At 49.4% G+C, this 26,637-nt stretch overlaps 2 protein-coding genes across 2 annotated transcripts in view; one reads left to right on the top strand and one right to left on the bottom strand.

The window, feature by feature from the left end:
• Window positions 1–20,795, top strand: part of LOC142774849 (uncharacterized) — a 74,589-nt gene extending 53,794 nt beyond the window's left edge. Inside the window, exons 6-7 of the mRNA XM_075875991.1 lie at window positions 19,110–19,300; window positions 20,518–20,795. Coding sequence (XP_075732106.1) covers window positions 19,110–19,300; window positions 20,518–20,701 — 375 coding nt within the window. The 3' untranslated portion in view covers window positions 20,702–20,795. The remainder of the gene's footprint in view (window positions 1–19,109; window positions 19,301–20,517) is intronic.
• LOC142774724 (uncharacterized) overlaps window positions 1–22,708 on the bottom strand; it is a 78,947-nt gene extending 56,239 nt beyond the window's left edge. The window contains exon 1 of the mRNA XM_075875658.1: window positions 22,429–22,708. Coding sequence (XP_075731773.1) covers window positions 22,429–22,688 — 260 coding nt within the window. The 5' untranslated portion in view covers window positions 22,689–22,708. The remainder of the gene's footprint in view (window positions 1–22,428) is intronic.
• Between the last annotated feature and the right edge of the window lie 3,929 nt (window positions 22,709–26,637).

Genomic DNA, 26,637 nt, shown 5'->3' on the forward strand with positions numbered 1-26,637 from the left:
TAATCATGAGATGCGTGTCATTTGAGAACATGACTACATGCCACCGTCAAGGCGCCAATACATTTCGACATGACGCGGTGCGCGTGCTCGCCAGCGTTCATTTCGACGCGACACACCGGCGTTGTGACGCCAGGCGCCGGTTCTGCCATTTACTCGCAGGCGCGCGCCGCGCTGCGTTGCCTTGGCGCATGCGCGTTTCAGCGCGTCCGGTGCCCCTCCATCACGAAAAGAGGGAGACGCAGTGTTGGCTGGGTAACGCATCGGCGCGAAATGCAGCATGTCGCACCGGTTGCCGTCGGGCCGCGCCCACGGGGGCCGGTCGCGCCTGGCGTCGGACTATAGAGTGCTCGCGTTTTGCTAACGCATAGCGTCGCTGGCCCAGCGTGCGCGCACGTCAATGCTACATTGAAGTATATTGGGCCCTTGATGATGCGCTCGCGACCGTTTTGCTAGCTCCACGTATACCAAATTTGGTGTTAAGTGACGTCAATGTATGACGAAAGCATATGAGTGGTGCGAAAATGATAATCCTGACACGCGTGGCTTGTAAGAACATGACAACATACCACGCTCATAGCGTGCTCGCGGTCGTTTCGCTAGCTCCACATATACTAAATTTGGTATCACGGGACGTGAATAGCTGACGAAGGTAAACGACACATCCAAACTTGATAATCGTGACACAGAAGTCATGTACGTACGGCATCATTTACCTCCACCTCGTAACGTTAGGCTGATTTCAAAATGTCATATCAACCTTTCTCATTAGTGCTTCGCATGTCATCGATTCCCACTGTACGTGGGATCTGCCAGTTTTTTTTTCTCTTGTCTTATGGGCCTGTGCAAAGGCCTACAGTATTGTTAAATAAGTAAATAAATAAACAAATAAATAAATATGAAGACTGTTCAAATTTCACATACTCGACAAAATACAAAAGTACCACAAAATACAATGAAGAGTCGTCAGCTCTCAGCTGACTTTTGGTCAATACTTTGGCATTCGTAGCAATGGTCCGATGCTCACAGTCCACTCTGGTACATCATCTTGTTCCTTCACCACTTCAAAAAACTGGCACACTGATTCACAGAAGTATTGTCACACAGATCGCACTTCTGAGTCGGCATTTTCGGTGGACGTTCTCAAATCTTGTAATTGCCGAGAATTTCAGAGTAAGCATGCATGGTCAACAAAGAATAACATGACTTCGACGCCCATGAGAATGACCAAATGCAAAAAATAGTGCTGATACATATACTGTAGCACTGACGAACATTTTAGTGCGAAGCATTACTTTGCGTACTGCAAGCACTTTTGGCGTCTATCTATCTATCTATCTATCTATCTATCTATCTATCTATCTATCTATCTATCTATCTATCTATCTATTTATCTATCTATCTATCTATCTATCTATCTATCTATCTATCTATCTATCTATCTATCTATCTATCCAGCCGCTTACGTCTGGGTGCTCTAGTGATCGTGTGAACCAAAATAATATAGGAGGATAAGATATCATGAATATAACGCGATAGTCTAGGCATGAATACTTCCATAATACCGTCACGTACGCCGTCAAACACTTTTCACTAAAGAGGGGCACAAACCTGCGGGCGGGTATGTGCCACTGGTATGGCGGTATGTGCCACAGGCGATCGACACTTGGAATCTACCCAGCAACAACGAGAACACATAAAAGCAGTTTTAACACGTGAGCGTTGCGAAACACTTGACATCGGCAACGCTGATCCTGCGAATGCAAAGAATAAATGTCAAGATCTCAGCAAGAATCGAACCCAAGCATTATACATGGCAATCAAGCATTCTACCACAAAGTCACGCCAGGTGTCAGAACTTCTTTTCAAATATACCCGAACGCTCGTGAAACGTTAGTAATGGTTGCCGTGCTGGCTATCCAATTATATCATGATAACGAATGTATTCCTACGGTACTATTGTGACGTCGGATTAACGTCAATTGTAGTTAAGCGCCATGCGCTGAAGTCGATTTATGTAAGAGCGTTCAAGGGTACCATCCTCGCGAGCATCAACGCTTCATATCAGCTTGTCGCTTCTGGTGTTGCTAATACTCATCTTCACCGTTGACATCATCACGCTAGTGCAAAAAATTGATTATACAAGCATCTGCAACGTGTGTCTGTGCGTGCAAGGTTTGTACATATATTTACCGTCATTTTACGACGTGCGCGATATAAAAATCGACACATGGTCACCTTCCCTACGCATGTTCCGCATAACGTCGATTATTATGGTACGTAGGATATGCCGATTTATTTTTTTGAAAAACTGTTGTGGCAACCCGAATGGCAAACTTGTCTACGGTGCCTGATAGTAAATATAAAGAAAACCTACAACCTCACGGAACAAGTAGGTGTATTCCTGCTGATATAGCAGAAGCATAAAACAAAACTGGATTCTGTAACTGTTTCGCTCCAAGAGAAGTTATGCGTTCCGATTTCGTTAGAAATGCCGGCATATTCGTGCTTGCTAGAAAAAAAAATGACAGCAAAAAATAAAAACTGGCAGATCGCACGTACAGCGAGAATCGATGATATGCGAAGCACGACTGAGCAAGGATGATATATGACTTTAAAATCAGCACAACGTAACGAGGTGGAGGTAAATGATGCCGTACATGACTTCCGTGTCATGATTATTATGTTTGGATGTGTCGTTTACCTTCGTCATCTATTCGTGTCACGTGATACCAAATTTAGTATATGTGGAGCTAGCGAAACGCCCGCGAGCACGCTATGAGCGTGATATGTTGTCATGTTCTTACATGACACGCGTGTCAGGATTATCATGTTTGCACCAGTCATATATTTCGTCATCCAACAACATCACGTAACAGTAAATTTGGTGTATTTGGAGCTAGCAAAACGGCCACGCACATCATGAAGCGCCCAATATACTCCAATGTAGCGTTTACGCGCGCGCACACTGGACACAGCGACGCTACGTTAGCAAAACGCCAGGCATGACCAGCGTCCGTCGGCGCGGCCCGGTGGCAACCGGCGGGAAATGCGACGTGCTGCATTTCGTGTGGATGCGTTACCCGGACAACACTGCGTCTCCCTCTTTTCGTGACGGAGGGACGCAGGACGCACTGAAACGCGCATGCGTCAAAGAAACGAACGCAGCGCGGCGCGCGCCTGCGAGTACGTGGCAGGACTTGCGCCTGACGTGGCAACGCTGGCGCGACGCAACGAAATGAACGCCGGCGAGCACGCTCACCACGTGACGTCGAAATGTACTGGCGCCTTCACTGTGGCATGCAGTCATGTTCTCACATGACACGCATCTCTCGATTTGCACCAGTCACATACCTTCGTCATCCATTGGCGTCACGAAGTACCAAGTTTGGTACATCTGAAGCTGGCGAAACGGCCGTGGGTGCATCATGAGCGTAGCATGTAGTCATGTTACATGACACGGCATCTCATGTTTATCATGTTTGCACCAGTATCATACCTTCGTCATCCATTCACGTCCCGTAATACCAAATTTGGTATAAATGAAGTAGCGAAACGGCCGCCAGCGCATCATGAGTTTGGCATGTAGTCATGTTGTTACATGACACAGCACATGATTATCATGTTTGCACCAGTCGCATACCTTCATCATCCATTCACGTACCGTAGTACCAAATTTGGTATATGTGACGCAGGGGAAATGGCCGCAAGCGCATCATGAGCGTGGCATGTAGTCATGTTGTTACATGACATGCATGTCATGATTTTCATGTTATGGTCTGTCGCTTGTATTCGCCATGCAATCATGTCATACCATAACAGTTTTTCATGCCATGTCAACGAAACCACCGCAACAGCGGCAGGACCATGAAATGTAAATCATGACATTCATGACACACGTCATAATTTTCATGTTATGAGCAGTCAAATATGTTTTTCATACAGTCATGTTATGCCATACCAAGTTTGGTGTCATACCGTTGTCGAAACGGCCAGGAGAGCTAAAAGTCGTAGGCGGCTGGATGGATGGATGGATGGATGGATGGATGGATGGATGGATGGATGGATGGATGGATGGATGGATGGATGGATGGATGGATGGATGGACGGACGGATGGGTGGGTGGATGGATGGATGGATGGATGGATGGATGGATGGATGGATGGATGGATGGATGGATGGATGGATGGATGGATGGATGGATGGATGGATCGACGGGCGGATGGACGGACGGACGGATACGCTCAATATCGCCGATGTTGGCTAAGAAATGATTCGCAATAGAAAAACCATTTCGTATGGAACCTTTTCTCCAAATCACTCCATATATTTACCGATCGGCCCCATCCTGTGATGTCACATCATTTTCGCAAGCACACTACTCTGCAACGCTGCACTACTCTACACTGAAAGAAGAAGAACGACAGAAATATGCAACACGTGATTTTCGGTATACTGTATTCTCGTTGACACATGTATCTACGCGCGTAATTATTACAGTTGCATAATTGTAATACATCAGCTTTTTTTAGTGTTCATCGTACGTGCTAATATCACCGATTGAAGTGTATATTGGTTTTTCCAGTTAATGGCAACTGATCTAGCAGAAAAGAAATAAATCTTGGATATCACGTAAAAGCTTAAATACGTGTACAATTTACGCTACACGAAGTCGATAATCTATACAACGAGGAAAATTAGCAAAGAACTGTACCTTATGCAGACACTGCATGTTTACACCATATACCTTTCTTTAAAGCACCCTTGAATGACCCCAGGGTGCTACGTAACTCTCATTGATAATCTTAGCATCACTGGCGTCGTCTGGTGGACATACACGTACGGAGGATTTCCCTTCAAAGGAGAGTCAATGGTTAATCGCAGCATCATTCTCCCTATCAATGCATTGTATGGGTGCGCATTCTAGGCACTATATACTAAACAGAATTCGCGCACCGACTATTAGGGAACAAAGGAGGGGGGGGGGGAGGGGCGTTCGCAGTGTCTTCCTCGTGTGCAATCTAGATGGTGTTGCGTGTGCACGCCTATGCTGACAGATGTACCTATACTCCGTTTCATACATCAGGTGCAACGCTGTGAAAGCTATGCAAAAAGTTCGGCCAGAAATATTAGTAACTTCGCGCGTCTCGAGCTTAGATTTCAACGTTGTAAACGCTCTTGCGAGACGCGCACAAACGCACCTGCAGAGCGTCGCGAAAGGCTACAAGTAAAACATCAAGAAATAAGAACAAAGAGAAGCCGTAAAAAACGGGACTTTTTTTTCATCCTCGACGCACAAAGCAGACAGAAGAGAATAAATCTTGTCTCAGATGCAAAAATAACCGTACTAGTTCTTTGTGCGATTGCATTCATTGCCAAAATTCTCGCTAGCCTTCACAGCGTTGCACTTCATGTAGCAAACGGGGTATAGGAAAAGACATTCGTAGAACACATGAGTATGGGCTCAGAAGTGTGACTCTTTTGTAGGTACCATTAAAATTTCTTATGATTTTCGAATATGCATAACCCCGTTTTCTCCCGCCCTCCCACTAAGTGCGACGCTGAGCTCTATTGTACAGCTACTCGATAATCTGTGTGTTCGCGCAATTACGTCACATTTGGAAATCTGCTCTTGGCGAAAATGAAGAATTTCCTAAAGGGAACACTTCGTAGGAGCTTAGTTTACCTCATTTAGTCACTAGAACAAATATGGTGAAAGCAAGATGGGAGACATCGTGAACCAACTTATGGATTATCCCACGTCATCACATATACTAGGTGGTCCACGTATTTCTCATAAAACGTTTAACAAATACCATGGGCTCTAGGAGCTTCTAAATCCTCTTTATTAGTGTAACTCATCTGTCCAACTAATAATCAACAAGAGGCACTTTATATAGGTAACCCTTGGATTGTATTTGGAGAGGGTGAAATATAGCAAATAACGTCAGGATTCTCAGGTTATTTTGAGCTGAAATGTACCTGGCCGTTATTGTAGCGTAAGATACATTGGCTTAGGTTGAGCAGTTTCGCGTGGCATAAAAAAAATTGGCAGCATATCCACGGGGACGCGGGCGCTTCGCGAAGTGATCGGACGCGACGCTCATCGGCTCCGTCGATTTTCGGCTGGAACCGTGCTCTCTTCAATGTGGCTGCTCTAAAACTTGTGTGACTGCATCTGCCAAGTCAGCAAGATTCTGGGGACACCGATTTCACCCAGGTACGCCCAATTTTCGGCCACTTCGAGCAACTTTGCATCACAACGTAGCGAACGAGCTAAGCCTCACGGCGGCGGCTCCGCCGCTGCTGGATGCGGAGACGCCGCTCGGTCAACTCCTCAACATGGCGCTGCCTGAACTACGTGGCTACGACCCTACGACTCTGTCGTGGTCGTATATCCCGACAAATCCATCAGACGACGGCCCATCCACCATTTCGGCGGAGCAAGCCGACATTTTTCAACTCATCGAGGGTCGGCGTCGCCGCCGAAGAAACTCGGAAGGAGCGTCTGCACTGAAAACTCCTCTCAACAATTCAGCCACTGGAGACGCTCGTGCTCCATCTCCTAAAGCTCCACAAAAGACTTCACCAGTCTCCAAGTGGACGCCGAAACCAACGGTCAGGATGAATCCTGGCGACTACGTGATCGTGCTCAAGCCACGCATCACAGTAGCCCTCAAGGCAGCGTTTCAACAAGGTGACCTCGGCGCTGCCATTTCCCAACTCATCGGAAGGCAGCACATGAATGACATCAGCATTTCTCCCAATTGGGAGCAAAACATCATCATCTGTGGCACGCAGAATAACGAGGTGGCTCAGAAACTGCTGTCGGACTTTCAAATCAACACCAGCAAAGGACCGCTGCCGCTTCGCGGTCACCTCAAGCTCACCGGTGATGTGTGTCGCGGCGTGATTTCTGTGCACAACCTCGAAACCAGTGCGTCTCTGAAACATAGTGTGCAGTGGCGTGGCGGTGAACTAGTCTATGCGCGCAAGCTGGGGAACTCCAACGTAGCTGTGTTGACTTTCGCGGGAAGGAAGGTTCCGCGTTTCGTCCACTATAACGCAGAACTGACTCCCGTCAGGGAGTACAAGAAGACAGTGCCAGCGTGCTACCGCTGTGGTGCACTGGGGCACCGGGCGGATATCTGTCCCAACCCGGTCACCGAAAGATGCAGCCTTTGTGGCCAAAACGCGGGCGCTGGTCCTGAGGGGATGGCCCCCCACGAATGCAACCCAACGTGCATAGTTTGCGGGGGTCCGCACCTCACCAGCTCCCGCGAATGCACTGAAAAATTCATCAGGCTTCAGCAACCAGGGTCCAGGACATCGGGGACCCCAACAAAACCAAAGCACCGGTCAACTGGCAAAGTGCCAATTCCTGGCAAAGCAGCAACGGCAACGCTACCACCTGGCGCGGCGGAATCTCCAGCTCTCGGCGCTCCATCTGGCAACGCTGCACGCAACCAACCCAAGGTGGGCAGTTGGGTGGAGGTCGCCTCCTCTCCCTCCTCTCTCTCCTCTCCACCTCCTTCTGCCACAAGCACTACCGAAACACAAAAACTCAGGCATGAGCTCGCCCTTTTGCGATCTCAGAATGAAAAACTAGCCAGCGAACTTGACTCGCTCAAAACCAGTCTCACTACTAAACCCTCGTTGAGCGACGAAGAGGAAAATATAACAGACAGGGAGATTCCTACTACTGTAGAGAGTCGCGTCGCGGCCCTGGAGACCCAGGTGAATGCCATAGAAACACAATTGGCCGGCCTCCCCAAAATTATCCACGACACCATCGCGCGTCATATGGAGACAGTCATCGCACAGGTGACACAAACAGTAACTCACATTATCCAAAAGTGGATACAAGACAATCCACGCGTCCTCAAGCGCGTAGGGCCAATTAAGGACGTTAATCGCCCCTCAAAATTTAACAGAGTGACTCCAGATGAGTCGGACTTTTCTGAAGACTCCAGTACGTCAGCACAGGGTGCTGGTGAACTGAGTAATCTTAACAACACAACCCCACCCTCTATCTCCGAACATGGCCTCCAACCCTAGGTCGCGAGCCAGAGCAACTCAGCCGTTGTTACTAACACAGTGGAACTGCAGAGGTCTCAAGAACCACAAGAAGCGGGCTCATTTCCGCCTCTATCTTGAGACCTTTGAGTTCCTTGTTGCCGTGGTTGCCCTTCAGGAACCCGGCTCGGACGTCAAACTCACAAATTACACTACATTTCAACACAACCCGGAGACATGTATACTTGTTCACAAGCAATATACCGCCCAGGAAGTCACACTCCCCACAACACCGCCTTTCCCATACACAATGGTGTCGGTGCTGCCTATAAGGCGATCTGACCCACCTGTTCATATTTTAAACATTTACTGTCCCCCAAAGCTTAAGAACGTCACGTTCAGCGAAACTTTCACACAAGCTATGCAGGTGGCAGGACGAGACCCCCTCCTGATCGTCGGCGACTTCAATGCCCCAAGCAGGTTATGGGGTTACCCACGAGAGGACACGCGTGGAAGGAAGCTTGCGGAACTTCTTTCTACACTTGGACTCACCCTCCACACTGATCCCGCCAGCCCAACACGTGTAGGCAACTCTGTTCAACGAGATACTTGCCCGGACCTCACAATTACACGCAACATACGCCATGCCGACTGGCTGAACACACAGGACACTCTCGGTAGTGATCATTGTGTATTAAACACAACTGTGTACATGCGTCCCTTAAAACGCCCACTTACACAAGCTCGTATCCCAGACTGGACAACTTTCCGCACCACTCTACCTATTGTAGACCCTCTCCAGTCGGGATACGACACCTGGTCTAAATCACTGACGTCTACACTGAAACAACACGAACAGCTGATACAGCTCACGGAAACTCAAACGGACGTAGACAACCACCTCCTCCATCTTTGGCAGGCCCGCCGCAGCCTCACCAAACGATGGAAAAAACAGAAACATAACAGACGCCTCAAGAAACGCATCCTAGAACTCACGGAGCAAGCTGCGGAATATGCTGCTCAGCTAGCCGACACTAACTGGGTGGACAGGTGCAACACGGCTGCACGCCAGATGTCTGGTCGCAACACGTGGCGCCTGTTTCGCGCTCTCATCGATCCAACACAAACACGCACGGAAACTCAACGTCACTTACATAAGGTCATGCACAACTTTACAGGAACGACAACACAGCTGGCAAACACGCTCAGGGACCGATACCTGTGCACCACCAAGGACCCCCGGACGGCCGCATACTCCTACGCAGGCAAAAAGAACACGCAGTTGGACACCCCGTTCCAGCTCCACGACCTCCAGGCGGCCTTACGCAATATGAAGCGTGGCACTGCACCAGGGCGTGACCAGGTTACGGTCAAACTGTTGGCCAATCTTGCCGACGCAGCCTACGCCACGCTCCTCAAATACATCAATAGCATTTGGGACGGAGAAACTCCTCTCCCTCTTGAATGGAAATCAGCTCTCGTGACCTTCATCCCGAAGGCAGGTAAACCTATTGACGTGGAGAACCTTCGCCCCATCTCCCTCACGTCTTGTGTCGGCAAGCTGATGAAAACGATGGTGCGCGACAGACTCTCCGAGTTTCTAGAAACACAGCACACTTTTGCGGACACCATGTTTGGATTCCGCCCTCAGAAGTCAGCCCAGGATGTACTTCTACAGCTCCACCATGACATATTAGATCCTGTTGAATGCCCCCACAATGACAAGGTAGTCCTGGCCTTGGATCTTAAAGGAGCATTCGACAACGTGAAGCATGAGGTAATCCTTGACCACCTCAGTCAGACCAACTGTGGTTATAAAACATTCAATTATGTTAGACAGTTTCTTACAGACCGTCGAGCCTACATACGCATACAAGATGAGGAACATGGGCCTTACGTCATCGGCTCGAGGGGAACTCCTCAAGGCGCGGTCCTCTCTCCTCTCCTATTTAATATAGCCATGCTTCATCTTCCCCCCAAATTGGCTTCTTTACCAGGGATACATCACGCTCTTTACGCGGATGATATCACGATCTGGGCCACGCAAGGTAACCTGGGTCACATGGAGTCATGCCTGCAAGCAGCAGCGACTGTAGTCGACGACTACGCAACCTACTGCGGACTCCAGTGTGCCCCGGCTAAGTCAGAATTTGTGCACGTACGTCCCTCCCCTCAGGACACAACTCAGCTCCATATCAGTCTTCCCTCGGGACCGATCCGTGAGGCCAAGGAGATCCGCGTCCTTGGCCTCTTCATACACCACCAACGCAAGGCCGACACCACAATAGCCAAACTTCGCACGGTGGGAGACCAGGTGGGCCGTATGGTCCGCCGGGTCTCCAACAAGCGGGGCGGATTACGAAGCAGGGATGCAATGCGGCTTGCCCATGCTTTCGTAACGAGTAGAATACTCTACTCGACTCCCTACTTGCACCTACGCAAACACGAGGATGATCAACTCGAGGTCATCCACCGTAAAGTTATCAAGCGGGCTCTCGACCTCCCTATCACCACGTCCAACCAGAGACTTCTGGCCCTAGGCGTGGTGAATACCTACCGGGAACTTCGAGAAGCCCACCTCGTTAACCAATACACGCGCCTTGCACAGACCCATTCCGGTCGCCGCCTCTTGGACCGAATACACATCAAACACGATTACTATATTGAGGAAAGGGTGAGAGTGCCAGAACCTTGGAGACGCGCCCTCCGGGTCCGACCCCTTCCCCGCAACATGTCCAAAGAAAACCACAGTGGTCGCCGCCAGGCGCGCGCGGAAGCGTTGCAGCGACACTTTGGTCAAGAGGAACACGTGTGCTACGTGGACGTTGCCGGCCCGCACCATGGGGGGTGGTATACTGCCGCAGTCATACACAACGCAAACACCGTAAACGGGCTCACTTTCAAAGCCTACAGCGCAACACACGCGGAGGAGGTTGCCATCGCTCTGGCTCTCACCTATCCCTCTTCTAAACATATCATCACCGACTCACGAGGGGCCTGTCGGAACTATCAGCTAGGGTGGGCTTCACCGCTTGCTCAGCGCATACTGGAACCTAGCTGCCGATACGTTAATCCAACTCCGCGAAATCTGGTTTGGGCACCCGGTCACCAAGGACTCAGGGGTAACGAACAGGCCGATCAGGCCGCCCGCGCACTCTCTTCCCGGGCTATCTCCCTGTCTTTGAAAGCCTACTCGCAATCAGACAATTCGGCCCTTTCATTCAAAGATATTACCAATTACTACAAGGAGGAGCACCGGCGCTATCCAGACCCTTGTAAGAGACTGCATCGCGCTGACGAGCGCCTCCTTTTAAAACTGTTTACCAATACTGTACTGTGCCCGGCGGTGCTAAAACATTTCAATTCATCCTTTGATGGCACGTGCCAGTTCTGTGGTGAGGTGGCTGACACCTTTCACATCGTCTGGGCGTGCCAGTCTAATCCATCTATCCCCCCCAACCCCAATCCCACGAGAGAGGACTGGGAGGCGGCCCTGCTCGGCTGTCAAGACCTGAAGGCCCAAGAGGCTCTGGTTCAACGTGCGCGGGCGGCGTTGCTTGCCAATGGAGCCCCGGAATAGGGGTTCCACCTAGTGCTGTGAGGGTAGGAGGCCAAGAAGGCCCCAACCCAATCACCTCTCTGTAACCATTTAATGGTTATTAAATGTTTTCACCACCACCCACCCATCCACGGAGTGAATTATGGAGAGTGGGGCGAAGAATTCGTCCGTCAGTTCGTTCTTGCTTCCGTCCGTGCATGCGTCCGTCTGTGTGACCGTCCATGCGTCCATCCGCCCGTCCGTGCGTGCGTCTGTTCGTGCGTCCGTCCCTGCGTTCGTCCATGCTTCCACCCCTGCGTCCGTTCATGCGTCCATCCATGCACCTGTCTGATTGTCCGTTCGTCCATCTATTCAACACTCCAAGTACCACCTTCTCGCATCTTTTCATCATATATTCCCAATATAGAAGCACCACCATCCAGCGGACATTCCAAGGACTAAACGAGAGGTGGCACACGCACACTTTCTTATGGCTTGCGCTTCGGGTATACTATGTGTTTTGAAAAAGTGGTTAACGATTTAGAGTACTAGGTACTGTACTATGGGAGAGTATAGAGCTGTCCCATGGGTGGTGATTACACAATCCGACTCGATATACTTCCCACCTTTAACCACCTCGAGTTCATGGTATATACTAGTTCACTGCATTCATGGCACTGCGGCCCAACGCTCGCTAAACCTTTCTAAAACTAAGGAAGTTACACCCAGCGAGTATAACGTAGCAACCCTTTTTTGTCAGATAGTGCTCAATGTACATACCAATGGCTGCTAATGGGAATCGCAGCGTGCGCGTTAACTAAAAGCCGAATGCTCTTGTCTCTCATTTTCCATTAGCAGCCATTGGCATGTACATTGAGCACTATCTTTTATTGTTCAAAAACGCACAGAAGAAATCTCTCACCGGCACCATCTTAGAGGTCAGAATGTTATACTTGTTACATACTACAACGGCTACGGGGGACGAACGGGTGGTGTTATAGAAAGCTTCGCCCCTAAAAGGACGCGCTCACGCGACGCTACATCAAGCCAGGACCAAGGTTTCTACATGAGAAAGAAGGTTAGCGGCGATGCCAGTGCACTCAAACGCTCCAAAGCGTTTGGTTGATGCCATGTTCAATCGTTATTCCATGGACGTGACAGGGTCAGAGAGACAGAGAGAGTGTGTGATTGTGTATATGCGAGCGTACGCTCGTGTGTTTACACCTTAGTGAAACGACGCCGGTTTCAGTCCGCCAGCTGTCACTGGGGCACCTTTCACCGTTTCGTTGAAACGATGGCCACAGTTGGCGGATTATAAGTGAAAGACGCCGTCTGCGTCTTCCAAATGAACCCAATCGCTTACAGCGTATGTATAGAATGGAAAACTCTTTGGAGCAGTGGGAGCCACTCCTCGCTAGCTCGGACCCGGAGGTGCCACTAGCACACCTGGACCACGTCCGGCAGGCGGTGCAAGCCAGTGGAGCTTTGGACATGAGGCCCCGCCCATCTAGCTACTAAACCTCTTCTTTTTAGGGTTGTCAGAAAGCGGCACCCGTTCGTCCCTCGCAGTAGTCGTAGTCGCAGTGTGTAACCAGTCTTACGTTTTGACCTCCAAGGTGGTGCCGGTGGGAGATTTCTCCTGTGCGTTGTTGAACAATGAAAAATTCGCAGCGTGCGCGTTATTTAAAAGCCGGATTCTCCTGTCTCTCATTCCCCATTAGCAGCCATTGGCATGTACATTGAGCACTATCTGACAAGAAATGGTTGCTGCGTTATAATCGCTGGGCGTAACCTCCTTGGTTTTAGAAAGGTTTAGCGAGCGTTGGGTCGCAGTGCCATGAATACAGTGAACTAGTATATACCATGAACTCGAGGTGGTTAAACGTGGGAAGTGGACACGAAGCGCAAGCCGTAAGAAAGTGTGCGTGTGCCCCCTCTAATTTAGTCCTTGGAATGTCCGCTGGATGGCGGTGCTTCTATATGCAGAATATATCATGAAAAGATGCGAGATGGTGGTACTTGGAGTGTTGAATAGATTGGCGAACGGACTTACAGACAGATGCATGGACAGACGCACGGATGGCTGCATTGACAGATGGGATGGACGCATGGACGGATGCAGGAGCGGATGCATGGATGAACGCAGGGACGGACGCACAGATGGACGTGCGGACGCACGAACAGGCGGATGGACGGATGGATGCTTCGTCCCACTCTCCATCATTCACTCCGTCGATCCGCCTATATGCTGCCATCTTGTTTTTCAACCCAATAAATTTTTGTGCTCCTTGCTTTTCATCGGCCGATTTCGGCCGCCTCGCGCGTCGCTGACCTTTCTTGCGTGCTCAATTTTCTCGCTTTTTTGCAAGCGTGGTTGATAGGTGTCGTCTGGTGACTTCTTTCGAACTATTGCGAGAACTATTGTGAAACGCCACCTTAACTGATTTATAATACTTGGTACTGTACTACGGGAGGGCACGTCCCTGTCCCTGCGTAGGACATTTTATAATGCGTGTGTTTAGAAAAAGTGGGTGGGGGGGGGAGGTTAGAAAAGGGGGTAACGATTTAGAGCACAGGGTACTCTACTAAGGGAGAGCTTAAAGCCGTCCCGGAAAAAGTGTCATCAACTTAGAAGACCTGATAGCGTTTACGGAGCAAGTTAGGTTGACGTTGTGTTTTTGTACTAAGTCTTCCGTTTCAGACTCAAAGTGGATCAACGTTTTCTTCAGTTGTTTTTTCTTCTAGCCATCTACCTTGCGCATATATCAGTACTCATACGATCCACAACACTTTTTTTCTTATGCAGCATATAACTTTTTATTGGAAATCACAACAGCTAAAGCCCAGCCTCATTAGCATAAAATTATGTACAGTGAAAAGCCGAAGCTTTTTCAATGCCTAAGTTGCACCACTATTCGATTGCAACTTTAAAAAAACTGCGCGGAGCCAGTGGAGCTTCTTTTCGCATTTCCCGCACTCATCATCATTATCACTATCATCCACGGTGTGAATGATGAGTGGGGCGAATCGTCCGTCCATCCGTCCGTCCCTGTGTCCAACCATCCGTGCGTCCGTTTATTTGTTCGTGCATTCTTCCGTCCGTGCGTCCATTCGTCCCTGCCTCCGTCCGTCAGTCTGTCTGTCCGTCCATGCTTCCGTCCGTCCATGCATCTGCCTGTCTGTCTGTCCGTCCATCTGTCAGTCCTTCCGTGCCTCAGTCCCACCGTCCGTCCGTCCAGACACACGGACAAATTGATACACGGACGGAGGGACGGACGCTTCGCCCCACTCATCGTCATTCACTCCGTCGATACGCTGTGACTTTTTTGGAATACCTAAGTCAGCAATCGGCAATCTCCAGCCACTGAGCCAATTTTATGCCATGGCCCCTGTACCCCCCCCCCGCCCCTCCTCCTCCTTTTATGACTCGTACCTGAAGGCCTAAATGCCAGGTTGGACCCTGAATAAGATTTCTGTTTGTAAATTAAGTTTACAAACTGGAACATTGTGGCATGCCTGCTGAAAATAAGCATTATTCTTCGTACGGTTGAATTTCTCGGTCGTTTTTTTTTTCGATGGTCCTATAGTCTAACGATGTAGCACCGATCAGTTAATTTTTTTTTATGTGAACTGAGCAGATGGCGCCACGACATTGACACCGAAGGTGCGTCGACAATGCAAAACGCGCTGAGTGTCTGCTTTCTGTGCCAATAATTTGCTGTTTCGTTGAAAACCACTATGTCGTGGCCATCGAAAGAGCGTCGACTAAATACCCGCAACGCTATAAGTCCAAGACACATTATTTTAAGTTATACCCCTGTCACACTGCCACCCCCAAACTTTGCTAACCCTTTCGGCCCTGAAGTTTTTTTAACCGGCAGCTAGTTTTGTTTCTCATTGATTTAAAGTTACTACAACCTCAAGAACACAAAAATGATTTGTTGAGCGTCCCATCTGTATACAAAAAAAATGCTCCATGTCGTAAATATGGGACATCAGGGCTTAGTGCATGTGAAGTTAAATATGGTGAATTTAAATACATCTATTTATTTAACCGTCTAAGTGCAAGTTGTTGTGAAATCAACATACAGCAACCACGTATTAGTTACAACGCCTAAACTGTCCAATAGAAAATCTTTGCGCTCGTGATACACAGGTTCTCATTGCGCTTGAATGACCAACGTCTACTTATCGAACACTTTGGAAGATCCACTATCATAAAGAATTGCCGAATCCCGCTTTGCAGCCCCAGAATTCTGCCCATGTTTGCAAGGGCAAGCTGAGTGAACTACACTTCATCGTCGTCTTTGTCTAGCTCCATGGGGCACCATTACTATATTTCATAATGCAAATTGAAATTCATTACGTAGTATCTCGATATTATACACCCCTTATGTATTATCTAAGTTTTGTGGGCAAGTTTCTCGACTAGCATAACGAGACTTGAGGAGCTTTTACAAGAGCTACACATCTGGATTGGCCTGAATGCATTCAGAGGTCTGACAACCAGTGATCTCTGGTGTTCTATATTTAGCACATGAAGATGAAGCAGATGATTGTCCACTGCTGCGAGTGATACGTTAGTGTTAGAGAAGACCCACTTTGTAAGTATCAAGCTAAATATCTCAAAACCAACATGAAAAGTTACAATAGCTAATGATCTAATAGTTAATTAGTAAGTTGTCATTTATTATTTGGTTGTGGCGAGTGTCATCGTTATCGCATTCCACCATTTTACTTCCCACTTTGCAGAGTTCTGAAGAAGACAACGACAAACAAATTACTGCCCACGCTTGCGCAGGTGTACTGAAAGCAGTTCGGATAGCCTTTGTAATTTCTCGCCTCTTATGCTTTGGAATTTCTCGCCTCATTATGTCACATTGGCTGCAAAATTTCTTCCTGTCCTTTTCATAGGGCACCAGGGCTGAAAAGGGTAAAACAAACTCCGTCAACGTAGGGTCACCCTTAGGGAGTTGTGCACACGGCAATGACGACAAAGTTGCAATAGTTGCCGTGAGCCGGCGCTGTTCGGTTTTCGGAGAAGTATCCTAATTGCATCGCTAATTGCTTCTCTGTGTCGTTATGTGGTTTTTACGAAAACACACTGTTAGGTAGGTCTGAAGCAAATAAAGCATTAACAATATTTCAAATGACAACGCATTCGCTAATCTAGCGACGCTGGCAGTGACGCTGGCCACCTTGTGCCTCGCGCTATGTTTGTGCTCTAGTCGTTTAGTCCGTGTACAAAAGTTCTTGCGTTTCATTGCCTCGTGAGCACAAATTTTGTCTTCTGTATACTGTGCTGTGTCTTCAGCGGGTGACGATGATGCAACGCTGTCAGTCAATCCTCTCACGGGCAAACGCAAACACGACGACGGCAACAACCGCACGCACGGACGAAATATTTTTAAATGGCGGTGCCCGGTCCGACTCGCGAGGCACGCATACCTAGCTGCACTTCGATCATTCTAGCGACTATAGGCGGCGCAGCGGAAGGTCGAAATGGCGGACGAGACGGTAATGTCGTGAGCGTTTACGTCAGCGTCGCGGAGCGTGAAGACGCGTTCATTGGTTCATGGCTACTGAGAGACCGAATCATAGAATAAAGAGCTAATTTAGAGAAGGGAAACTGTGGCCTCGACAACAGTACGCAAGATAAGCAGCGGTGGCGCATGTAATTGCCGAGGGCAACCAAGAGATAGCGCTGAGTGAACAAAAAGCGCAAAACAAATTTTGTGTTTTTTTTTAGATAGGAAAAAATTGGCGTTTTTTTATTTCGTACCGGGTACGTATTAGCCTACGCGGTTGCCTCGGCTGAATATTTTATGGATATCCCCCCTTTTTAAACAGAAGCGGACGAATGACACCGGGACTTGTGCAGGGCAAAGGGTGTCCCGCTATCTTTCGCCTAATTGTTTTAAGCGCATCGATGCGCCCAGCAGCACACCAAAGCGCCCTTGTGTGATCGCTAAAGGAGCTTAATGCCTCACCGATTCATCCACTGCTAGCGAAGTGTTTTCTTCGACTGCGCAGCTTTTCAGTGATATCGCACACGCACGCATGTCGCCGTCTCCTGCGCCGAGCACACCACGTCCGAATCAGCCAATGACCAATGCTTGGCCTGGAACGCAGTGATTTTGAGCCTGTGGCGTCATTTGTCGAGAGAAGGGAAAGCGATTTTCAGCTGACTGAGTATTTATTGTAAATTCTAGGCCATGTGCTGCGCTATAATATTTCGCACGCGTGTTCTCGGGAGCCTCAACTCTACCGATGGGCAGCGTTTTCAGACATTTTTTCAACTAGTACTGCAGGGTCCCTTTAAGAAATAGCCCGGCTCATACACCTCAGCTCTTTCTTTTAAGCAGCCCTCATGCACGTTCATGCGTGCGTTTTTATATCTGCATACACACGTGCAAAGTATAAAAAAGATTCAGTTAACGCCTTCTTCACTCATCCTGGATGCGCCGATCATACTTACAAATACTCACATTAGTAGAAAGTGCGCATGCACTTCGACCGAAAACAGGCGACTCCATATTACAGGGATACGATGGACTGACGAAGCACGTCTTTTAGATGGGAAGCAGCTCTTTGACTAGCCTGTGTAACGCTGTCCCTCCATGCGTCCGTACGAACGCACGGCAACGCGCTCTCCTGGGCGGAAGTGTTGGAGCGGTGCCAAGTAGGTCACGCTGCAGCTGCCCGTTGACGTCACTATGACCCTCGCCATTCTCGCGCTCACCACAGCCCCCACAGCTGCCGCCTCGTCCGTTCACCAGCAGCAGCCGCCGCTCCACCGCTCGCTCTGCTACTGCGGCCAAAACTCGCGAATCTTCCATCGCTCACCGCAGCACCCGCGTTAGCACCGTTCAACCCATGACGCCACCCCTGAGCAACGCTGCTGCTTCGTATCCCACCAGGGTTCTATTTGAGAATATGGTATGATTTTGTGGGCGGGGCTTATTTTGAGACTGCAACCGACTATGCTTGCCGTGATTGTCACGTCGCTTGGTCGCTGACCCCAAAGTCGCGGGTTCGATTGCGGTTGAGGCGGTCGCGTTTTTATGGAGGCCAAATGCGGGAGGGCCGTGCACTGAGCGGTGTCAGTGCACGTTAGCGAACACCAGACGGTCGAAATGTCCAGAGAGCTGTGCTTAACAAGAATGTGGCGTTTGCAGCTCGTAACGGCTAACGACACTTTTGTCTGACTGTAGTAACCATGCCGTGCATTCGGCGTGGAGAGCGCGCAGCTAAATTTGCCGAAATAACCAGAACGATCTAAAACAAGTTACTGCTAATTCCGACGGGGCGATGTTGTCGAAAGAAAGAAGTAAAGAGAAAGATCGAGACGCGCAGAGGAGGAGGCGGTGGACGAGGGAGCCATGAGAATTTTCCAAAAAAGGTATAAGTACAGTGAATAGAACAAGTATATTATTATATGCACTGTAGAACAGAGGTGCTTCATGGCGGCTGTTATGCTAGCACCCCTTGCGGGGGACGCCACGTGAATACCTTCCTATACGCGTCAGACACGAAACTAAGAACTCTGTCGCAACAGCAGGCGTACTCGGAGGACATGTCTACGGCCTGCAGTGGGGGCGCTGGCTGCGCCGGTGGCACCGCCAAGGCGTCATCGTCAGCAGGCGACCTCTTGCTGGGCTTGGGTCCGACGCACTTTAAGGGCATCTCACGCAGGGCTCAGTCTAGCACGGCCGTGGCGGTCAAGACGCAGGACGCCGGACACGCAAGGTGAGTCAGTCACCCATGGTCACCCCTTAAAGGAACACTAAAGGCAAATATGAAGTCGGCGTTCATTGTTCAAATAGCGGTCCAGAAGGTTCGTTGTGCTACTTCTGTGCCAAGAAAGTACTTACCTTGAAGCGAAATCACGTTTTAGCGATCTGCATCACGTTGGCGTACTTCAAATCACCCGCCTGAAAGCGGTCTTTCTCACGTCACTGTTGCCGTGCCCAACGTTGCCACATTTATAGCTCGGCCGACGACGCTATAGATGTTTCAAGATTGCAAGCTTTGTACCCCAACAAAACTTCCAGTCACCTCACTTACCAACTCCTAAAGTCGAAACTGAAAGAAGGTTTTCACGTTTATTCAAGGGTAAGGAAAGTCTTCTATTGGTTTTTGAGATAAATAGAACGTGCGCAATGTTCAAGAGAATCTTTTCAAACCTTTATGTAGCTCAAAATAACAGTTATCTGAATATATTTTGCCAAATAAAGAAAGGAAAATGTAGAAAATTAGCGGGCTATTTTCTAACGCAGTTCTTACCCACCGATGCTAATAAGACATAGCGGTGGACAAAACCGAATGTCATCAAGGGCCTGTGAAAGGGCCTTTAGAAGCAGGAGAGCGAAAGTAGCAGGAGCCACAGCATCACAGCCACTGAACCATTTTCTGCCTTGGCCAGACTCTACTCATTCCTCCGTCGTCTGCTTCTAGGGCGTCGCGAGGCCGCGGTTGTCGAAAATCATGCTACTTAGGAACGAGTTCTCCCTAGTTCTGTGTTTACGGGTCGAAGTCCATTTAGAAAACAATTGCGCTGCTTCAAATCGTGGATGGGCATTTCGCGTATCGGCAGCGGAACTTCCGGCCAAGCTTGTTGGGCAGCAACCGCTCGGAGCACCCATGGAGCCGGGAAGAAGTTCCGCGCCCCAAAACGCAAGATTTAGCACGCTGCATAATGCTTTATCGCTGGTTTATTTATTTCTCAATATTTAGCAACGTTATGTCTTTATCCTAGAAGTCAGAAAACTTCGAGTAGCAAAATTCCTGTGAATAGCAATCAAATAGCAAGTACAATACGCAAAATAAGCGAATGTTTGAACATTCACGCAGCCCTACAAAATATGCGATATACCGACAAGCCCAACTAGCAAATTTAGTTGGCAGTATCGATGGCAAGCGAAGTCCTTGCGACCCTGTCCTGAGCGCCTTCTGAACGAATGCAGGGCTTCTGGAGACTTCTGCTGCCCCGGGGCATCTGGCGGCGTGCTCCTTCCGGAGGGTCACGCCCTGAGCGCCGCCTCGTCTGAGGAGGCCTGGTCGACGACGGGAAAGAAAGGCAGCCATCACTTTGCGTCTAGCCAGAGGTCCATCGACGGCTTCTTCAAGCGCCTCGTCCGGAAGAAGTGACGGGCTCGACAGTGGCTCTCTCCAAATATTACCTTTTTTTCCCTTTTTATTTACTCACTTTCTCACGTGAGAACTTTTTTCCCCATTTCCCAAACGCATGCTTGTGGAAAGCAAGTACCAGCAAAATGAATCTTTGTAGTTGCGTTGAGAAATGGTTTGGTGTCGTACTTTCCTGTTCATCAGTTGGGTACACGTGCTCGACCATCGGCGTGGAGATGTGGTGAGGTAATAGGAGGGGCGGGGGCGACGTCCCCTCCTCCACTGGCGAAGCCATAGGGGATATAGGGAGTCGAACTTTCTTCCCCGGTATTTACTATAAGTGATTATATATATATATATATATATATATATATATATATATATATATATATATATATATATATATATATATATATATATATATATATATATATATATATATATATATAGAAACGCACGTACTAACATCAAAAAATTACGGTTGAATCCCCCTTCCTCCCGAAAAAATTTATGGCTACGCCCCTGAAATACAGGCCACAGGCCATGGCATCATTTTCGTTTTTGCACGCCTTTTAAAGCTAGATTTCTACAGCACTCATCCCATCCACTGAAGTGTCTGGGTTGGTTGAAGTAAAAATCATCCCCCTCCCCTCTTCCTAATGCGGTAGGGGTACCGGCACGTGCGTTGCGGCTGTGCGGCAGGCGCGCGGAACGGCCCTAAAGGTCCTGAGGTACTCGGCTGCTGACCAGCAGGTCGCGGGATCAAATCCCAGTTGTGGCGGCTTTATTTCCGATGGGGGCGAAGATGTTGTAGGACCGTGTGCTCAGATTTGGGTTCACGTTAAAGAACCCCAGGTGGTCGAAATTCCCGGAGCCCTCCACTACGGCGTCTCTCATAATCATATGGCGGTATTGGGACGTTAAACGCCACATATTAATCAGCGCTCCCGATACTCGCTTGGACAGGCGACAGAATCTGCCATCGCTAAGCAATGCTGGCGCGGACGGGGCTGGTTGGCCGAGGATAAACGCACAAATGCGGTAGCAATCGTCCACATTACGCTCCATTAGGTGTCTTTCCGCTGCAACGAAAACTTGGAGACTAATCGCTGCTGAATTTTAAAGGGAGGCAAAGATAGTCGTTCAGCAAGTATCGTATTCTATAATCAGCGACCCCCCCCCCCCCCCCCCCCAACCACTCTTCCGTTTCGCGATGCAACACACGTACCGCAGGGCGCAGTGCTAATCTCTGACGTTCAAAACCGATGTGAGCATCAAATGGGATCAGCGATGGACAGGTACAGATAAATTTGACGAGGATCAAGAAAGGCGAGGAAAGTTTGTGGAGCCGCAAAGCCATTTGCACTGCGCCTAGGGGAGTGGTTAAGCGCTGTTGTATAGCTTTTCTCTCGCTCTCTCTGTGTGTGCGTGCGAGTGTGCGTGCGCACGCAATGCCAGTGTGGGTAGGCAAGGGGACGGCATTTGCGGCCCCCCCCCCCCCCCCACTGCAGACGTCAATGCAGGGAGTCAAGTAGCAACACACAAACACACTGGAGCACTCAGGAGTGCCACAATCATTTAACTGGGCGGGTCGCTCGCAGGAACTTCAACAGTGCCTTCGTTGGTCGAAGGCCGTGAAGTTAGTTGTGAAGCAACAAAGAGTAGCTCGCATGTAGCGCACCGAACTTGCGCACCGATCTGCATAACGATATTCATACCCGTGACTGGGAAAAAGCACACGTGCTTACCTCGAAAATTGGTCTGGTTGATGCTTCGGTACACGGAGCAATAGGAACTCCACGAACGGGATACGCTGGGTGTCCGTGCGACGCACATCTTCAGGTTTCGCAGCTGTGGAACAGCGACACGTCTTTTTAGTCGAGACGTTACGCAGCGCCTGGGACGTGGCGTTATAACTTGGCGTAAGCGTTGGGTAGAAGAAGCGAACGCATAAAAACTCGAAACACGGTGCAACACCGCACGGCATGCCGGTCGAATCCGAGCACATGACGTAGGCATTCTACATCCGGAAAAACTACGTCCTTTTCAGAAGCCCGAGTCGGCATTCCTTGCTCCGCTAACCGAGTTGCCACTGATATTATCAGGTTATCGCATCTTACGCGGCACGATCGGTCCCGGTGCCGTCGTGAACCCCATCGACAAATCGACAGCCAGGCAGGCGCGTCTAATGCGATTGCGCAATCGACTGGAATCTGTTGGGTCCATGCATGCGCGAGCAGTGAGCACCAGACTATTCTTCTAACTGCGCTATGCAAATGTCCAAAGTCTCTCTCTCTCTCTCTTTCTTTTTTTTTTTAGGGGCGAACGTTCTTAAGTTGTGCGCCGTGCATCTTCGAGGTATATAGTAGTAGTAGGTAGGCATACTTCTCGTTTAGTCCATGAAACATCCGCTGCATGGCGGTACATGTACATGAGGAATATATGATGAAAAGATGCGATAGCGGTACTTGGAGAGTTCACTAGATCGACGGACATACGGATGACCAGACAGACAGACAGACGAGCGCGGCCAGGGGACCAACAATTCACGGTTTACCGATAAAACCCTCTGAAGCTTGGCCCCACTCATCATCATTCACTCCATGGGTATGCTGTGATATTTTTTTTTTGCGCCATGAGGTGGGTGAGATGATTGTTGGTGACGATAATGGCCACACGGACGTTTACGTTCAATAATAATTGGCAGGGCTTCGCGCGTCATAACGGTGACTTGATAATATGAGCTACGCCCTCATCTAAAATGCTGCCGCTGTGGCCGGGAATCGAACCCGCATCCTCGAGCTTAGCAGCACCGCACCTTGCCCGCTAAGCTATGAAGGTGGGTTCGTATACTCGCCTCACCACGTACAGTGTCAGTTTTTATGAAAGGGAACACGGCGACCCGTGGCCTGCACGCTCCGGCGGCTGCTGGCAGCACGTTAGAGCGGGAGCGAGAGCAACCACACTATTTTGTCGCGTCATCTCACGGCGAGCAAAACAACCATTCGTTGCTGATATAGAGCGGCTAGCTTGCAACCCCTCTCCCTTCAAGGCGATTACCGGCTCTCGCCGGTAATCACCTTGAAGGGGGAGGGGGTCGCAATCTTGCCGCTGGTTCCAGATCAACAACGAACGGTTATATTGCTCACCACGAGATGACGTGACAAGATAGTATAGTTGCTCTCGCTCCCGCTCTAACGCGCTGCCAGCAGCCGCCGGAGCGCGCAGGCCACGCACTCCCGTGTTCCCATTCATAAAAATTGACACTGTAGAGCCGCCCATACCTTTAACTATCGAGCGCAAGCGCCGACTTTTTTTCTGCGTCAGCTCTGTACACACGGGGCAACGATGGGCCCAGCTAAGCGCCACGAAGCGCGCTCAGCTGGGCCCATCGTCTGCGTGGCTGTTCCTTCGTGAGAACGTCGCCCCGCCTCAACTCACTTCAGACGATCCACATTTGTCAGCTTATCTCAAGCGCGGGGGCGTGTGACGTATCTGTGGATTTCATTTTCTCGCGATTGCTTGCTGATCTTCGGAATACGAGATTCGAGCAAGACGCGCAGCCTGTTCGTCTGGAGTGAGTGAATGCAGGGCGACGTTCTCACGACGGAACAGCCGGGAAGACCATGGACCCTGCTGAGCGTGGGCATGCACTGCCTCTCGCCCTGTTTACAGCTCGGCTCCGTCGTACGGCGCTGACGCATCAAAAAGTCGGCGCTCGCTCACAATAGGTAAAGATTTGGGCGGCTGTACACTAAGTTCAAGTTGTTTGATAAATTGTTCAAGTGTTGATCCAGTTTAGGACGAACACTTGTGTTCATTCGATTGATTAGCAAGTGAATTATGGGCCATCCCCTATTGCACAAGTTATTACTTTCCAATTGTATTGTTGTAATGTTTGCATCGTGTTTATATCTACCCAACCCCTACGTAATACGCTCGATGGGTGTCTTACGGGTAACACGAAAGAGAAACGTGTTTTTACAGAGACAGTTGAGCGTTTATTGTGCAGTGCGAAGCAGTGAATACTATAGCAACAAATTGTAATGCCACGCGAAGAACGGCAAGTAGCATGGATCCCGCTGTGCGCGCACCTCAAGCAGAAAGCACGCACGATATAACCATACACAGGACGAGCGCGGCTTTCCACTCCTACTCCAGTGCTAGCACCAGAAGCCGTGCTACATACGCCTAAAAACGGTTGTCAATAGCGCCTCCGGAAAATTTGCTTCTGAGAGTCTAGCCACCTGGGAGGTGAAACAGCCGTCTCGGACTAACTTGGTCAAGGATGACCTTGGACAGGACTTGGCGATGCACCTCTTAACTAGCTCGCCAAGTCCCGTCCAAGGTCCTTCTTAGCCAAGTCCTGCTACAACGTAGTCCAAAAGATTCACGTTCAAAGTGGCTAGACCTAGAGAAGCAGGTTTTCCGTAGGCTCTGCTAAAGACCAGCCGAGTAAGAAAACCATTTTAGGGGCGAAGCTCTTTAGAGTCTAGTCGCCCCTCGATGACGATGTAGAACTGGCGCGTTCTAGACCACATTCTCTTTCTGCCACCACAGCACAGGCCTTTGGGTCGAGCAGAAGCGATGAGTTTTCCAATAGGGTCTACGGCGCTTTGGACACTCCCTCTATTCTATGTCACTCTAGTCTTGGCCGAGAGCCGTCATTTCAGTGGGTGCCGTCATGTATGTCTGACGTAAAACGTTTGCGGCATACTTTGGGGCTCCCGCTAAATTCGAGAAACAGCATCCCCAACCCAAACGCGGTTTGCGCTTTGCACATGCAAAGTGACCTAAACGCTATTTTCTTTGAGGCCCCAAACTTTTCAGGCCCCTATTCGGAAACTCCCTAATGTTGTTACATGCAATACACAAACCGAAAGGCGGAAGAATAGGTGCCGCTGCCAACAGCAGAAGATCCCTCCCGTCTCGTTTTATCTCATCGGTAGCTGTTTGCAAAAGATACAAAAAGAAAAGCACAGAGAGAGAGACAGCTTCGACACGTGACACACTAGTAGTTGGCACGGAACAACACAATAACACCCACCCTTCCACTTTTCTTTTACGGATCGCTTTACGGCGCCAGCCAAGCGGCCGCCGTCTTCGTCACCACTGTTGCAATGCTCAATCATCGTTCGGGCAAGGCGCCCATGAAACGACACCGCAGGCTCATTTCAACTTTCCCCCAGAAACAAAAAGACCTTCACCTGGTTTCTCCTTTCTGCATACTTTCCATGCCGGGCGCACTAGTGCTAATTAGTCGTTCAACTCGCAACAGTTGTCAAAACTCCGCCTTCGATATCTTGCCAGTAAATCAGCAATCTCAGAAATTATCCGATGTTAGCGCTACCTCACGATGGGAGAGTAAACCAAATAACGCACTGAAACGCGGCAAGACAATGAAAATTACTTAAAAATTTCTTCCACAGATAGCGCGACAACCGTTTCACTTGTAATTAGTAGCTAAGACGAGGTTACTTTTGACGAGGTTACTTTTGGCGTTGAAGAGCGGCGCGATTAGGTTATCACGCGTTTCGACTGCACAACGTGGGCTGGATAAAGCCCGTTGCGGCGTGCCGCCCCTTTCAGACAGTCCCGTCTGGTGTGCAGCAGCCTTGACCACGAATACCCGATAATGACTCCCGCGAGCGAGAGGAAAGTGGGTTGCGAGCGGCACGGGCGGCCGCTGCATAGAAAACGAATCAATAAATCACGTGACGGCTCATTTGAACCGGCTACGCGCCTTGCAAATTGCGCAGTAGCGACGCTCAGATCAACTTAGACGGGCAAGGAGCGTATTGGAAACGCAATACAAATGCGCAACAGTTAAATAGGACCATGGTTTCGCGTATGCCACGTACACGAACGCATTCCGACGTTAACAGAGAACACGAGTTCACTAGAACGTGTTATTGGTTCGTTTTATCAATGCTAAACGAGATGTGTGTATCAGTCTG

The sequence above is a fragment of the Rhipicephalus microplus genome, chromosome 10 (assembly GCF_043290135.1).
Source record: "Rhipicephalus microplus isolate Deutch F79 chromosome 10, USDA_Rmic, whole genome shotgun sequence".
In the NCBI taxonomy this organism is placed as follows: Eukaryota; Metazoa; Arthropoda; class Arachnida; order Ixodida; family Ixodidae; genus Rhipicephalus; species Rhipicephalus microplus.